Source organism: Amphibalanus amphitrite, unplaced genomic scaffold (assembly GCF_019059575.1).
Source record: "Amphibalanus amphitrite isolate SeventyFive unplaced genomic scaffold, NRLGWU_Aamphi_draft 000023F_arrow, whole genome shotgun sequence".
Lineage (NCBI taxonomy): Eukaryota > Metazoa > Arthropoda > Thecostraca > Balanomorpha > Balanidae > Amphibalanus > Amphibalanus amphitrite.
The window spans coordinates 1435538-1450325 of NW_024881519.1; the positions used below are offsets into that span (position 1 = coordinate 1435538).

General features: G+C 55.8%; 2 protein-coding genes across 3 annotated transcripts; both read right to left on the bottom strand.

Annotated features, from left to right (window-relative positions):
* Positions 1 to 2695: 2695 nt before the first annotated feature.
* Positions 2696 to 8141, bottom strand: LOC122392484. 2 transcript variants are annotated; one of them, XM_043387380.1, is made up of 2 exons: positions 7837 to 8141; positions 2696 to 3436 (listed from the first exon to the last, which is right to left on the bottom strand). In XM_043387380.1, the coding sequence occupies exon 2, from the start codon at positions 3422 to 3424 to the stop codon at positions 2843 to 2845; it is 582 nt and encodes a 193-aa protein (XP_043243315.1). In that variant the 5' UTR covers positions 3425 to 3436; positions 7837 to 8141; the 3' UTR covers positions 2696 to 2842. The 2 variants fall into 2 exon arrangements, 1 of the variants encoding a protein (XP_043243315.1); XR_006258524.1 differs by lacking the exon at positions 2696 to 3436 and adding an exon at positions 4500 to 6002.
* A 1560-nt stretch (positions 8142 to 9701) lies between these two features.
* LOC122392547 lies at positions 9702 to 14514 on the bottom strand. Its single transcript, XM_043387574.1, has 5 exons — positions 14320 to 14514; positions 12874 to 14224; positions 11775 to 12597; positions 9999 to 11577; positions 9702 to 9821 (listed from the first exon to the last, which is right to left on the bottom strand). Exons 1-5 carry the CDS (start codon positions 14512 to 14514, stop codon positions 9702 to 9704), a joined length of 4068 nt encoding a protein of 1355 aa, XP_043243509.1.
* Positions 14515 to 14788: the final 274 nt, after the last annotated feature.

Below are 14788 nucleotides of genomic sequence, written 5' to 3' on the forward strand. Positions count from 1 at the left end.
CACGTGCAGAATTGATGGATGATGGAGCGCCGCCGTTTTTTAGATATCCGCGAAAAAACGCAGGAAAAATCGCAGGTGTTCAAACACCCCCCCCCCCCAGCAGGGCGCCAACACACTTTGACGATTTGCCCCAGTGGTCAAAATTCCTTAGCCGAGGCCCTGTTTCGAAGAGTGACCTTGATATTTTCCCTACTGAAAGTTGCAATTTTATCTGATGACGATTAAAGCCATATCAGTTGTCATTCATATGCGATAATAAAAATGGCTTTCGGCCTGCGCAGGTCAGGTCATTTTTGTGACCTGCCCCTTGTAAGTCAATGGCAGAACTATCGGGTAGGTACCACCGAAACGCATCTCACCCGTTCGAATACTTTTGAATCATGTTGAGTTACACTCTTATTGATGGCACTGGTGCTGCTTTGCATCAGTGACCCGCTGAAAGGTCATCCGAGCTCACCCTTGGAACACACGACAATCACTTTTTATTGTATCCTTTGATCTAATAGAGAAAGAGACGTGGGACAGGCACCATTGTGTTTGCATTGGTTTAGCGCCAATTCGCTTTGAATTTCGATATCGATGACCTAAGGTCAGGTCAATTCATTGACCACCCCATTATAAGTCAATTGGGGAAAATCAGCTCCCTTATTTTTACACTAAAACGTGTCGGAATTGCCTAATATACCATTAGTGACTCAGCCTTCAGGGCGGTGGGGGGGGGGGGGGGCATTTTTTTGCCTTCCCCCTCGATATATCTCCAGAACCGCTGCGCCGATCGTCACCAAACTTTCAGTACCCTCCCGTGAATAGGTTTTACACATTGTGACCAAAAATGTTTCCACCAGCTATGATAGGTTGGCCGCTAATGACGTCGGAGTGACGTCATTTCTGCCATTTTCGACCCAAAAAAGGTTTCGCGGGAAGAGCTGTCAGGCCTACAGCTTTAGAATATACAGAAAAATGTTTTAGCATGATAAGTGTAAAATTAACAGAGCTACAAAACTGCTATCTCAAATTTTTGTTTTATTTTTTATTTTGACCCCCAAAAATAGAAATAGGTTTTTTGAATATAATAGCTGAAAAATCCGAAAAGTTTTTTAATTTCGAAAAAACGGAATAGGTATATTTGATAGTCCCTAACGCCTTCTACCCACATACCAAACTTGAGATCGATTCCTCTTTTTTTGGCCAAGTTATAGCAAAAAAAACTGTTCAAAATTGATGACATCAAATTTTCAAACTCAATTTTAGCAATTCTAGACCTCGTAGCGCAAAACAAAGAACACCATTAGACTCCCCGTGACGAGTTGCATCAAATCAATACCCATTTTATGCAAAACAATCAATTTGAAATTTGACCTTTTTGACCTGACTTTGACCTGACCTCCACCAGAAAGTGACCTAAACCGTACCTGTTGGTCTTATAATTAACACCATTGAGTTGGAAATGAAAAAAATTGGCCATAAAACATGCATCGCATATCCTTAGTAAAGTTGGGATCATGTGCTGACCCTTGGTGACCTGACCTGTGACCTGATCTGGTATTATCAGTGACCTCGAATAGCAACATATGTTCTAGGCAACTGACGCCCTATCGCTGATAATCGACAAAATACGTTTTACTCGGGTTATAGCGCATTCCCTGAAAGACCCGTGCACGGTGAAAAACGTTATCTTTGACCTGACCTGTGACGTCATCGGTGACCCTGAGGTCAATGAAATTGGGTTTGCTCCAACAAATGTGACAGGGCTATCGAACGCCGTTTGAATTTTACGGATCCGTCCAGTAGTTTCGGAGATACGGGGGGAATGCCCCCCCCCCCCCACACCGCGTGGAAGGTGGCCGGGAGGCCCACCGCCTACCGGGTTAATATACGATGAAGTTTGACTACCCAAAGGCTTTTTCTTTTACTCTTTGGCAACTGTAAGGTCATGTGACGTCATCATAGGTCACCAAAGGGTTTTTGCTAATAACTCCTTACAGGTTCAATATACAGCTGTGCGGATGTGTGTGTTCATTATGCTTCAGCTCGTCAAGGCGCATCGAATGATATGCATGATGACCTTGAAGTCACGTGACCTGAGGTCACTTTTGACATTGACCTTTCGTGGTCATCATATATACTTTTTTTCGATGCGTATCGACCAGAGGATCACGTTGGTGCTATTAGTTTATTCCTTGCTGGGATGCTTCGAAAGTTATTCGAGAAAAAAAAACTCTTAACCCGCGCACCGACGCACAGTGACCACAGTGACACAGTTGACCAGTTTAGGGCGAATTTATTCGTAGCGTTGTTAATATTTCTCAATATGTTTTTCAAATAGTTTAAATGGGTATATTTAGGCATTTTGGGTCATCCCTGATGCTTTCGATATATTCGATAATCGAAAAAGCATAAACACACGATACATATGTATTGCACCACATGTTACATACATACACTTTGAACACTCTCACGACACGCCGCGCTGGTTCGACTCTGCCAGTCACTGCTGTCACTGCTGAACAGTCACTGCTGCTGTGGCAGTCGTCGTTGTCGACATTACTGCTGTCGGTGCCGTCGTCACGACGTAGCTGATTCTCTCTCTCTCTCTCTCTCTCTCTCTCTCTCTCTCTCTCTCCCTCTCCCTCTCCCCCTCCCCCTCCCCCTCTCCCTCCCTCTCCCCCTCCCCCTCCCCCTCCCCCTCCCCCGGCGCTGCAGACCCAGGCTGCTGAGCAGCGGGTCGCTCGCCACGAGCAGGTAGCCCAGGAGGTCCGACATCGTGTGGATCCTCGAATCCTTGCGGGTGTGTCGAAGGCGGTACTGGCGGACCCGCTTGTGGGTAGCCTCTGCTGCTTCTTCAGACATCATACCGATCGGGAGGTGGCAAGACTCCACCACGGCCGCGGAGTGGCTCAGCAGCTTGTGCAGCGTGGTGGACATGTAAGTACCTCTCCACGTACAGCTCAGCCGTGCGGCGGCAGTACGCGGAGAGAGCGTCGATGTCCAGTCGGTGCAGACAGCTGACAGCCTGCAGCACCGTGCCGACCCGGTCGATCAGCTCCTGGTCGACGCCGGTGCAGGCCGCGAACTCGGCCGGCGAGCGGAAGGCGCGGCGGGCGGTGTTGCCGTCGTTGGAGTTGCCGCTGCCTCCTGCCCGCGGCTCGTCCACGCGCAGCCCCATCCTGGTCCTGAAGGCCTCCTGTACCTCAGCCTTGCGCTGTTGGCGGCGCTCTTTGCTGTCTTCTTGCAGAGGGAGTCGGTAGCTGAGGTGCAGGAGGCAGTCGAAGCTCCGCAGCCAGCAGTGGAGCGTGCTCAGCCCGTACTGTTGGTTGGTGACGGGCTGTGCGGCGACGGCAGTCAGGTCGTTGAACTTCCTCAGCGTTAGGCCGCACATACTGCAACGCTGAGACGATGCCGTACCGGTGGCGACGTTCACCATCTTCCCGTCCACCTGCCGAACAGAGAGAAGCGTAGTTAAAGATATGTGTGAGTGATGATTGAGTTTAACGCCTATTATCAGCACCAACTGCAACCTTTTCAAGATGTTGTCGGAAATCCTCTTTACATCAATAGCCGCGTTTACATAGGGCTAGTTGCCAGATAGTGGAATTCCACTAACGAGACATTTTTTCCACTAACGAGACATTTCAGGCACCTTCAGATAATTCTGACGACCTATCCGGCCAGAAGGACCAAACCGATTGACAAAAATAAATACATCGTGGCGGATGAATACTTCAGGCCTAGACATAGTATAGATGTCGCAACTCGCGGCCTTCCCGGCAGTAAGGGCGAGGTATAGATGACGCTACTGCAGCAAGTCACTGGGTGCGAGTCGTGGAATGGAACGGAAGATACGGAACGGGGGCTTCTTAACGGAAGCTTATTCGTTTAATTTTCATTTAAGAATTGATTTCGTGCGCTAGGGGAAGAACATTGTCTCCTTTTTTCATGCGTCTGCACCCCCCCCCGTCCCCTCCATCCTTTGGATCAGCCAGTGTGCAGCAAGAGGGTTCATCGGAGAAAAACAACAAAGAGCAATCCTCCCTGAGCCTGTCAAGTCAGAAATAACCTGAGGATAGGCGACGGAACGGGGAGGGCACCGGGGCACCGTGCCCCCTTTGATTTTGGCCTGCATGGAAAGAATGGGACCAAAAGTCGGCGGTGCCCCCCCCCCCCCTCCGCGGCTACTGAAGCTGAGGACCGTTCGTTATGCCCTACTGCCCACGCTTCTTAAAATTTCAGTAGTAGTCAGTTATCTGGCCAATGTTTCCGTATAGGGGCTGGCAAACACAACTGAGCCTCGTGAGTGGGATGAGTACTGGACACAGAAGTGGACAATCTGTTGGCAAGAAGCCCGCAAGGATAATATCTCGAAACTCAGGACTACGTATACAAACACTTTAAATGCATCTAAATCTATACTATAATCGAAAGCCGCATTGTTGTGAACTACCGGCACGTGCGTCCAATCACCGTCAAGAACGGAAGTCCGACCTACAGCAAGCACGACAGTCCGATCAAAGATGTATTGAAAAATAACTAGCAACTTTAAACATCGCCTTCCTCAGCCACGCTCTACACCGCATCACATAAGAAAACCGCCAATATCGATTACAAAACACACATAAAGGAATTCCGTAGGTATAGATCAGAGGAATACTTCACCTCCTTTATCTGGCGCGTCAATAGGTATAAAGTAATCTTTGGCGTCTACGCACTAGCAACATCTATAATGCAAACAGCAGTTCAGAAACCATCCACTACAATTGTAACAAGGCAAGGGTTGGTCAAAATAAATTATAGTCACCGTGATAAATAGCAAACGAAATACAGAACAAGCACAACAAAGCATTCCACACTCGTTTAGACTGTACAACATGCCTACATAAGACATTGCAGCAGTGTACAAGGAAAACATTCTTTAAAGATGGTAACGTGGGGAGTTTTAAAAGTTTGGTGAACACAGTTACGAGTCACTGCCCAAGAAATGTAGCGCGGTCGCCAGCCGGCCCAGGCGAAAGAGTCGACGGAGACGGCGTCAAACAAACCCGAGAGGGGGTAGTTTCATCCGCATCAGCGGAGGCGCTCTCTCTACCAAGGTCGTCAGTTACCAGCCGCAGCACCCTGCTGGCGATTTGATAGCTGCTCTCATTCTCAGCTGGCTGAGCGCCATGTGCCGGGTCATCCGGCTCCATGATTTCCCCTTTCATTAGCAGCTGCTGTTGTAGTTATTGTTGTTGCGTTCCTTTCAGCCGCTGCCGCAGCATAGCCGTACGGTTCTGGATGGTTCTCACGGCGGCAGCCAGGGTCATCCGTCCTGCCAGCTCCGCCGCCAGGCGCGCGCAGCGTCGCGCGCGCCTGCCTTGCAGATAGTGCTGCCCAAGTCGATCGGCGGACGGCGCTACCGTTGGGATAGGGCGCCAGCCTCACGCGCGAGGGCGTCCATCCGCTCGTTGCCCGGAAGCCCGCAGTGTGCAGGAACCCACTGCATTATCACTGGCTGGCCCCCTCGGTGAGCGCTGCCAGCAGCCCCCATATGTCTGCGGCCAGAGGGGCTCTCTGGGCCGCCGCGCCGCTCCGCAGGAGGGCCAGCGCCGCCATCGAGTCGGTACAGACGATAATTATCGGAAGAGAGGTGTCGCGACCAGTCTTGGTCAACAGCTCCTCCAACACCGCTCTTAGGGCGAATAGCTCGCCGCGCGTGCTAGAGCAGAGGGCGCCTGCCGCGACACGCACCTCCCGGATGTCGCGGTTCAGGAGGGGGGGTGGCCCCTCCTCCTCCATCTAGCACACCATCGGTGGCGGAGCTGTCTGACCAGATCAAGCTCGCCTCAGACGGGAGCTCCGCCAGACGACTTTCCGCCGCCTTGGCTCGCCAGCCGTCGCGCCCAAACTCGCTTCAGGCCGTGAGTCTATAGCCGGCGCGGTGGCGTGGCTTCGTCATGCTGGCCTTGGGCGGGCTGTCCTCAGAGAACGCGTTCGCATTGGCGAGGAGGCGAGCAGCGCCACGAGTCCTGAAATGACCAAACAATATCAATAGACAATCAAAATTGTGAAAATTGGCATTAAGTGCGCAACTGATGTTTGCTTGTTTGTTTAATAGGGTTTACGGGCACTACGGTGGTCATTGTGCACCCATGACGCTGTTCTGGTGAACCTGCGAAACTGAGCAGTGATCATTCCATAACTTATGTTTGGCGTAGTGGCAGGGTTCCACCTAAAATTTCGGCGCACGTCAGGTGTAACGTCACATGCGACAAATTCAGCGCATGTCAGTTGGGCAGACTAAGGCTGCTGGAATAATATAGAACGAGGGCACCAAAAATTGATCCTAAATGACCATACTTGGACATTAATGCAGACCCTCTCTGTATCACCAATTGTCAGAAAACAAGCATGTGTTTGAAAGAGCGTTAGAGAGTCATGAAGCCAGGATAAAACACAGTGCTATTTTCTCAAAGCAGCTTTTACATGATAAGAGTTAGGAAACTCTCTCTCTCTCTCTCTCTCTCTCTCTCTCTCTCTCTCTCTCTCTCTCTCTCTCTCTCTCTCTCTCTCTCTCTCTCTCTCTCTCTCTCTCTCTCTCTCTCTCTCTCTCTCTCTCTCTCTCTCTCTCTCTCTCTCTCTCTCTCTCTCTCTCTCTCTCTCTCTCTCTCTCTCTCTCTCTCTCTCTCTCTCTCTCTCTCTCTCTCTCTCTCTCTCTCTCTCTCTCTCTCTCTCTCTCTCTCTCTCTCTCTCTCTCTCTCTCTCTCTCTCTCTCTCTCTCTCTCTCTCTCTCTCTCTCTCTCTCTCTCTCTCTCTCTCTCTCTCTCTCTCTCTCTCTCTCTCTCTCTCTCTCTCTCTCTCTCTCTCTCTCTTTCTCTCTCTCTCTCTCTCTCTCTCTCTCTCTCTCTCTCTCTCTCTCTCTCTCTCTCTCTCTCTCTCTCTCCGTTAACCATTCGCAAGGCCAAAAAGGCCAATTGGTTTTGAAAGGCATTGGATTACAAGCTGAGCATTTTTTACTTTATCATAAAATGTTAAACCTGCGTGTAGATGAAGTCTGTAGGCTGACAGGTGGTTTGTAGGCTGACAGGTTGGAGGTTGGAGGTTAGTAGGGAAGGTAAGGTCAGGATAATTTCTGCTTTTTATTTTCATTGGACTTCAGTCTTAATCAACACACGCATCAAAAAATATCATCTAGTTGAGCATCTTCAAGCCTCAATACACAACAAGGTGTACCACAACAAATTAAAAAATGATGTCATGCCAATATATGGTCATGATTATTACCACCACTAATATTTTGATGCCTGAAATCTGATTAACCAAGCATTTTTTCTTGTGTTGGCAGTCTAAAATTTGGCTGGCTTGAGCACGATGCTATTGCTCTAGCAGAATCTCAAATGGATGTCTACTAAGTGCCACTCCCAAGAAAGTTTTCAAGATTCTAAAACCACAAACTTTGTTGATGCCTGATCGTGTGATGGTTAATCAAATGATACCACTCCATCTGAGGCCAGTTTTACAAACAGAAAATAGCCACCTGCCGGATTATTTTGCCTAAAGGCTAATTCACATATGGAGCATAAATGGTGAAGCCCTTCCTGGCCCTGCTTACATACATGCCAATCACGTTTACTCTCTGTATGTGGTACCTACGTGGAATGGATATATAAGGAGAAAAATTCCAGGCCAAGGCAGCTATTTTTGTTGGTAAATCGGGTAAAGTAAAACTGGCCCCTGAACAAAAATTTAGACTGACTGAGATCTGCCGGCTCTTTGGTGGTTTGAATAGGAGTTGATGATTTTAATTGAAAGATTAAAAGGAAAGGGTTTCAAGACAATCGGCATGACAAACCAACACCTTACCTGCAGTTCAAGTTTATCGATTTCAATTTCTTCATCAAAATCTAGTCTTCGTCTAGTCCACAAATCAAGATAAAGTTACTGGATAGGTACAACTTCTTCTTATCCTTCTTCTGCACCTCACCCGCCGCCCCCTACACTTCTCCCTTATTCTGATAAACATATTTACATAATTTTCACAAGAATGCCACTCAACGGGGTAGATCTAAAAACGTGCAGGGCTTAAATTTTGAGCTATAGAGTTCTCAGTGATTTTGAGACACCCAATATGTCTTCGGCACGCCGTATTTGTCTCTCACTGCCTGCGAATTCGGCGATATGATTGGTAGAAGGCCGAGGCTATGGGTCCAAGAAAAGGCCAAGATTCCTGCCAAGATTCTTACAGATAGCCAAGGCCGATGACTGACGTGACTGACGGCAATGGCATGTTACTGCCCTTGGCATATTGCCAATGCACTGCTCGGTCATATCGGCAGTAATGTCAACAGTCATATCGGAAGTTATATGGTAGCTATACGCAAAAACCATTTGGCGTATAGCTACCATATTTTTCCGATAACGAGACATTCTAGATCAATCTCTCTGCTGTTGGCGACATCTGCTGAGAAATCTCAAGACCGAACGCAAGCACATAAAGTAATGCACTCTAAGGATGCGTTCGAAATCTGGGAAGTGACGGATTTCATTCCTCAATGCGTGTCCCGGCCTTCCCCATGCTGTTTGTTCCGCCATCTATTGCCATGTTTCGCATTCGCACTTCATGAATTCACCACCCCGCCAAGTAGGTTGGTATCAAGTTGGTATAGGTGTCGCATTGCTCTGGTCGATCAGGCTGAGCCAGCTGTCTGGAGAGTGGAGCCGATCAAAAAAAAAAAAAACGCAGAAATTCAAAACACCGACTCCAAAGCAATGGCAGCATGCATATCAATAGAGCGTAATTCTGTCATGATTGCGTCAGAAGCAAACATACTGGCAAGAGTTTCTTGTGTGTCGGTAGGCGCGTGTGGAGTCGCTGGACCGACCGGGGACGTACCCAAGGGGGGACGGACGGGGTGCGCCTCCCCCTAGGGGTTTTCAGGGCCCATGCTGGCAGAAGGCCCACGTTGGCCAAAATCACGTCGGAGACGAACGAAATTCATGGGAATCCCCCAAAAAATCACGTCAGGACTCAGGACAATCAAGGCTCTCCGACTCGCCTGCCACCTAGGGTCCTTCAATTTACTGCATGGGGCCTCCTGTGAATAACCGCTAGTGTCTGTGTCTGACCACTAGGACCCCTCTGACTCCTCGGGTAGAGGGCCCTCTGTAGGTAGGAGGCTCTCTCTACGGGATTCCTCCGCTCCCCCCCCTCGGCCAAATTCTAGGTTATACGTGCCTGCGCTAAGCCGGGGTCGGAGAGAGGAGTTGACGACCGAATGACAAGGAGTACTCGTCCTGAAAGTAAACATTTGGAATATAAACAATCCAAAGCTGTTCAGTATTTATATCATTCGAGAGCAGTGCCTTCAATTTGGATACACTTAGCATTCATTTCCCACACCCGTGTACACTCCACGAAGGCTTCTCCGCTGCGGACTCCCGCTTCCGCCGATGCGTCAGTTCTGTTATGGTCGGTAGTGGCGATTAACACGGCGATATCCCTGAAGCGACACAGGACGACCGAAACACGATGGCGGCGACCATGGAACTGTTTATTTTTTATGTGCTTCCATATGACCGGGGGGTGAGACCAAATGAAGGGAAAGGAAAACGTGCCCCATCACAACACCCCCCCCTCAAGACGCATGCGTCGGTACAAGATACGCATTGCGTCTACGGTCTAACACATAAACAAAAATGTACACCACACACAGTGTGGACGCACGAACTCAGTCGTACGTCTGGTCCGCCCAGCGCACGGTCAGTCGGGCCGGACGGCGACGGCGACGCGTCCCACGGCGCACTGAGCTGGGGTCGTCGGCGCTGTTCCGCAGTACCGGTGGTGCCGGCTGTCCGCCCGCCGGCGCAGCGGCGGCGGTCTCCTCCGTGCCGTCGGGTGCCGAGCTCGGAGCGAGCTGCTGCCGGCGCCCGGGTGCAGGTGTGGCGGCGCCCTCCGAGATGAGAGATCTCTGGGGTCGCAGATGGCGCTGGTTCCGCCAGTAGACTCGGCCACTGGGCAGTCGGACCAGGTAGTCGCGCCGCTGTCCGACCGCCGTGATGACGCCGACGCGGTCCCACAGCCCAGACCGCGGGTCTTGGACGAGCACACGCTGACCCATGGTGAGCGTGCTGTGCTGGCGGGCTGTCGTGTCGTACCGCTCGGCTGTTTCCTGTTGCTGCGCGGCGGCCCTGGCGTCACAGTCGTCCGCCGCCCGCTGCCAGCAGTCGGCGAAGGACCGGTGGTGCGCCGGCACTGCCGATCTCAGCGGGTGGCCGAACAGGACCTGAGCCGGAGAGCGGCCGTCGGCGCGCGGCGTGTTGCGCAGCTCCAGCAGCCCCTGAGCGTAGGCGTCCGTGTCGAGCTCACCGCTGCTGGTCGCCTTCTGGATGAGCCGTTTGGGGGCCTTGACCGCCGACTCGGCGTGCCCATTAGACTGAGGGTAGTGCGGTGTGGAGATCTGGTGCTCCACTCCCCAGCGGCGCAGAAACTCTCGGGTGAGCCGGGCGGTGAACTGGGATCCACCGTCTGTCCGGAGGGTGGTGGGCACGCCGGTGGCCGCGAACATCTGGCGCAGGCTGCAGACCAGGTCTCTGGCAGTCGCCTCGCCGGCCACGTGCGACACAAACGGCCACCCGGACAGCCGGTCCGCGTATACCAGGAACGTGCGGCCGGCCCAGGCGAAGAAGTCAGCGGAGACAGCCTCAAACACTCGTGATGGCGTCTTTTCCGGCATCAGCGGCTCCTTCTGCTGACTGGGCAGGTACTGCTGGCAGGCCGGGCACGCTCCGACATGGTTCGCAATGTCACTGTCCAGGAACGGCCAGTAGACTACCTGCCGCGCGCGGCGTTTGGTGCGCTCGACGCCCTGGTGACTGGCGTGCAGGCGCTCGAGCGTGGCGCGCCGCAGACTGGGCGGTATCACGAGCCGCTGGCCGCACACCACCAGGCCGTCATCCACGGCCAGCCGGTCCCGAACTCCCCAGTACGGTCGGAGGCGCGGGTCCAGCTGTGACCGGTGCTCTGGAAACCCGTTCAGGATCAGGTCAGTGAGTGTGATGAGCTCCGGATCGGCGGCGGCGGCGGCGCGCACCTCTGTCAGCGCCGCGTCTTTGAACGGGCTGGGACTGTCGTCCGCCCCGTCGGTGGCCAGCCGTGAGAGCACGCTGGCGAGCTGATGGCTGGCGTCCCTATCGGCTTCCTCGTCCTCAGGCGCCGGGTCATCCACCGGCGCGCGCGACAGCGCGTCCGGGATGGCGTGCAGCTTGCCTTGCCGCCAGGTGGCGAGCAGGTTGAACGGCGCCAGCCGTTCTCGTAGCCGCTGGAGCCGCGGATTTTCGATCTCCGCAAGGCTCTTACTGTTGAGGATCGGGATGAGCGGCCGGTGATCGGTCAGGACTTCAAACCGCTGCATCCCGCCGAGATAGATGCTGCATTTCTTGCAGGCCCAGGCCAGGGCCAGCAGCTCCAACTCGATCACGGCGTACCGCGACTCGGCGTCCGATAGGAAGCGTGAGCCGCACTGGATCAGTCGCCACCGGCCTGCGGCGTCTTGCTGCAGCAGGCAGTAGCCCAGGCCGCCGGAGCGAGCGGCGTCAGTCTCAGGACTGTGCGGCGGCGAGGGTCGTAGAAGTCGAGCACGGGAGGCGACGTGAGTGCCATCTTCACCGCGCTGAACGCCTGCTCGTGCGCTGGCGTCCACAGCCACGCGTTCCGCGGCCGCAGCAGCTGTCTCAGCGGCTAGGCGGCGGCGGCGACCTCTGGGGAGAAGGCGCCGAGCTGGGTCACCAGGCCGAGGAACGACCGTAGGTCGGTGATGTTGCCCGGCCTGGGGAAGGCCTGGATGGCACGGACTTTCTTGCCGTCGGCGGTATAGCCAGCCGAATTGATGCGAAAGCCGCAGAATTCGACCTCGTCTTCCGCGAACTGACATTTGTCCGGGTTGAGTGTGATACCGTGCTGGTCACACCTCAGCAGAATCTGCCGCACGTGCTGCAGGTGGGCGGCATAGTCAGCGTCATAGGCCAGGACGTCGTCCACGACCTTACACGTGCGCGGGATGTCGCCGAGCGCGGCGTCACCGCGCTGGTTGTACACGTCGCCAGAGCTGACGATTCCCATTGGAGCACTCAGGTACCGGTAGCGGCCCCACGGCGTGATAAAACACGTCAGGTCTCTGTCTTCTGGCCGGATGGGGACCTGGTGGTACCCCGCCTTGCTGTCCAGCTTGGTGAAGTACGCAGCACCGGGTGAGACGAAGGCGACTGCGTCTTGAGGCGAGCGGACCGGGTACGTCGGTCGCTTCACGAACCGGTTCAGTTTCGTGAAGTCCACGGTCAGCCGACAGCCGGACACTGTGCCGTCTGACGACCCCTTGGCCACAGGAACGATCGGATGACACCAGTCTGTGGGGTGCTCCACCGGCTCGATGATGTCCTTTTCCATCAGCTCGTCGAGTTGCAGTCGCACGTCCTCTCGCCAACAGAACGGGATATTCCGGGCGGTGGTCACAGCGTGAGGGACGGCGTCGTCCGTCAGCTCGATCTTCATCGGCTCCCCCGCCATCTTCCGCAGGGTCGACTTCGTATCGAAGACCCTCGGGAACTCGGCTTTCAATTTGTCGAAATCTGCCCGCCGCTGCCGTGCGGAGGGGGTGCCACCGGCGGCCGGGCCGCGCGCGCGGCCGGGCGGCGGCGCGCGCGTAGGGCCGGGCGGCGGCGCCCGCCCGGTCGGGTCGGCGCCGGCCGAGCTGGCGGCCGGCCGGTCGGCGGCAGAGACGCGGCTTAGGTCCCGGGTCTCCTCAGGTGCCGCCGTCGTGCCGCTGCAGCGCCGTAGTGCGGGCTGTCTGCCGGCGGCGGGGGCCTCAGGCGGCTCGCCGGGCGGCGGCGGCTCCGGTGCCCCACCGTCCGTCCCAGTCTCGGCTGCCGAGCCGCGCTGGCAAATATGCCGGGGGAAGCTCGCCGGCAGAATTCCCAGGCCGATACAATCGTGCCACGACAGCAGTGGTGAGTGCAGTGCTCGCAGAACGGACACCTGCATGGTCTGTATGACGTCACCGAGCTGCAGGGTGAGGGCGCACGTGCCCACACAGTCCAGCCGGCGACTGTCGGCGGCCCACAGCACAGCCGTGGAGGGCGTGAGGTCCGCTCTGCTCACTCCCATGGACTCGGCTTGTTGCAGTGAGAGGGCTGATATCTCGGCGCCGGTGTCGGGCGTCCATACGGTCGACCGCCTGACTCCGTTTGGTAGGTGCAGCTGTAGCCAGACCTGCGGCGACCGGTGGGCCGTCACACTGTTGAGGCGCGCGCCCGGCGTCCGGGCTGCCGGCGGCGCTGACTGCTGCCGGTTCCCCGTGTCTCTCGTGGTTGCATTCGCTGCCAGCACCGAAACCTGCCGATGCGACGCGTCGGCAGCCGTGCTGACACGGCGGCGGCTGATTGCGCTACGGTGGCGCCGGCCCCTCCCCTGGCGGCTGCTGCTCGCGCTACGGTGGCGCCAGTCCTGTCCCTGGTGGCTGCGCTCGGAACTAGGCGTCTGCCGGCGCCGCTCTTCAGTGCCCGCGCCATGCCGGCAAACCGAGGAAAAGTGGTCCCGTTCGTGGCATCGGTGGCAGGTGCGAACCAGGGCGGGGCAGGCACGACCGTCCGTGTGCTGCGCGGCACCGCAGCGGTCACACCGCCGGGTCTGGTCGGCCGGGCGCGAGTCCGCGCCGCTCGGCCGACCGCGTTGTCGCCGGTACTCGGAGAGCCGGCGCAGAGACGGCTCGCCCGGGCCACGGATCGCCGAGCTGTTGAGACGGGCGCTCTCGGACGCCCGGCACAGGTCGGCGGCCATCTGGAAGGTCAGATCGGGCAGTTCCAGCATGCGGCGTCTGGCCTCGTCATCACTGGTGCCCACCACCAGATGGTCTCGGAACCTATCATCGGTGCAGTTCGGGCAAAAATCGCAGCAGGACGCTATCTCCTTCAGGGCGCATATAAAATCGTCCACTGACTCGCCTGGCTCCAGCATCCGCATGTTAAACTCGCAGCGGTCGATCACCACGTTCCGCTGCCGCCGAAGGTGGGCGTGCATGGCGGTGATTACATCGGCCATGGACGCCTCGGCCGGGATGGGCAGGCCAAACCGGACCAAGCGGGCCCAGTCGTCGTCGAGAACAGCGAGCAGGGCGGCCCGCTGCTCAGCCTCGGTGAGATCGTGGACGCCGGTGAGGAGGCAGTAGCCGGAGAACTTCTCTTTCCAGGCCTCAAACTCCTTGAGGGTAGCGGTAGCCGCCAGCCGGGGCGTGGGCGTGCCGGCGGCGGGCATGCGTGCACGCGGCCGGGCGCCGGAATCGGCCCCGCGGCTGCCTCGGCGGGTGCCGTGGCGTCCTGCACGGCCGTCGGGCCGGGAAGCACCCGCTCCATCAGCGCGGCCATCCGGTCCTCACGTCGCGCTGCCGCTGCAGCCAGCTCCAATTGCTGCTGCAGCATGCCCCGAAGCAGCTCCATCTCAGACGGCTTCTCGGCGGCGGCGGCCGACTGCGCCTCATCGCCGCCCGCCATCTTGGACGCGCGCGCAGCACACAGATGTCACTCGCGACTGGCGACACGAGCATGAATCAGAGATTATCCCAGCCGCTCGCCAGGTTTCGTGCCCTTCCCCACGCCAGCCCGTCACCGACTTCAGTCGGCTAGGCGGCCCATCTTCCGCGATAGTCCTGAGGGCTTGCCCTCGGGGAGCGCGTGCGCCTTGGCGAAGAGCTTCGCTACCAGCACGTCTCGCCGGGCGGCCAGCGGGCACCGGCATCAATCAGTCCGGCCTCCGCCATCACTGCGT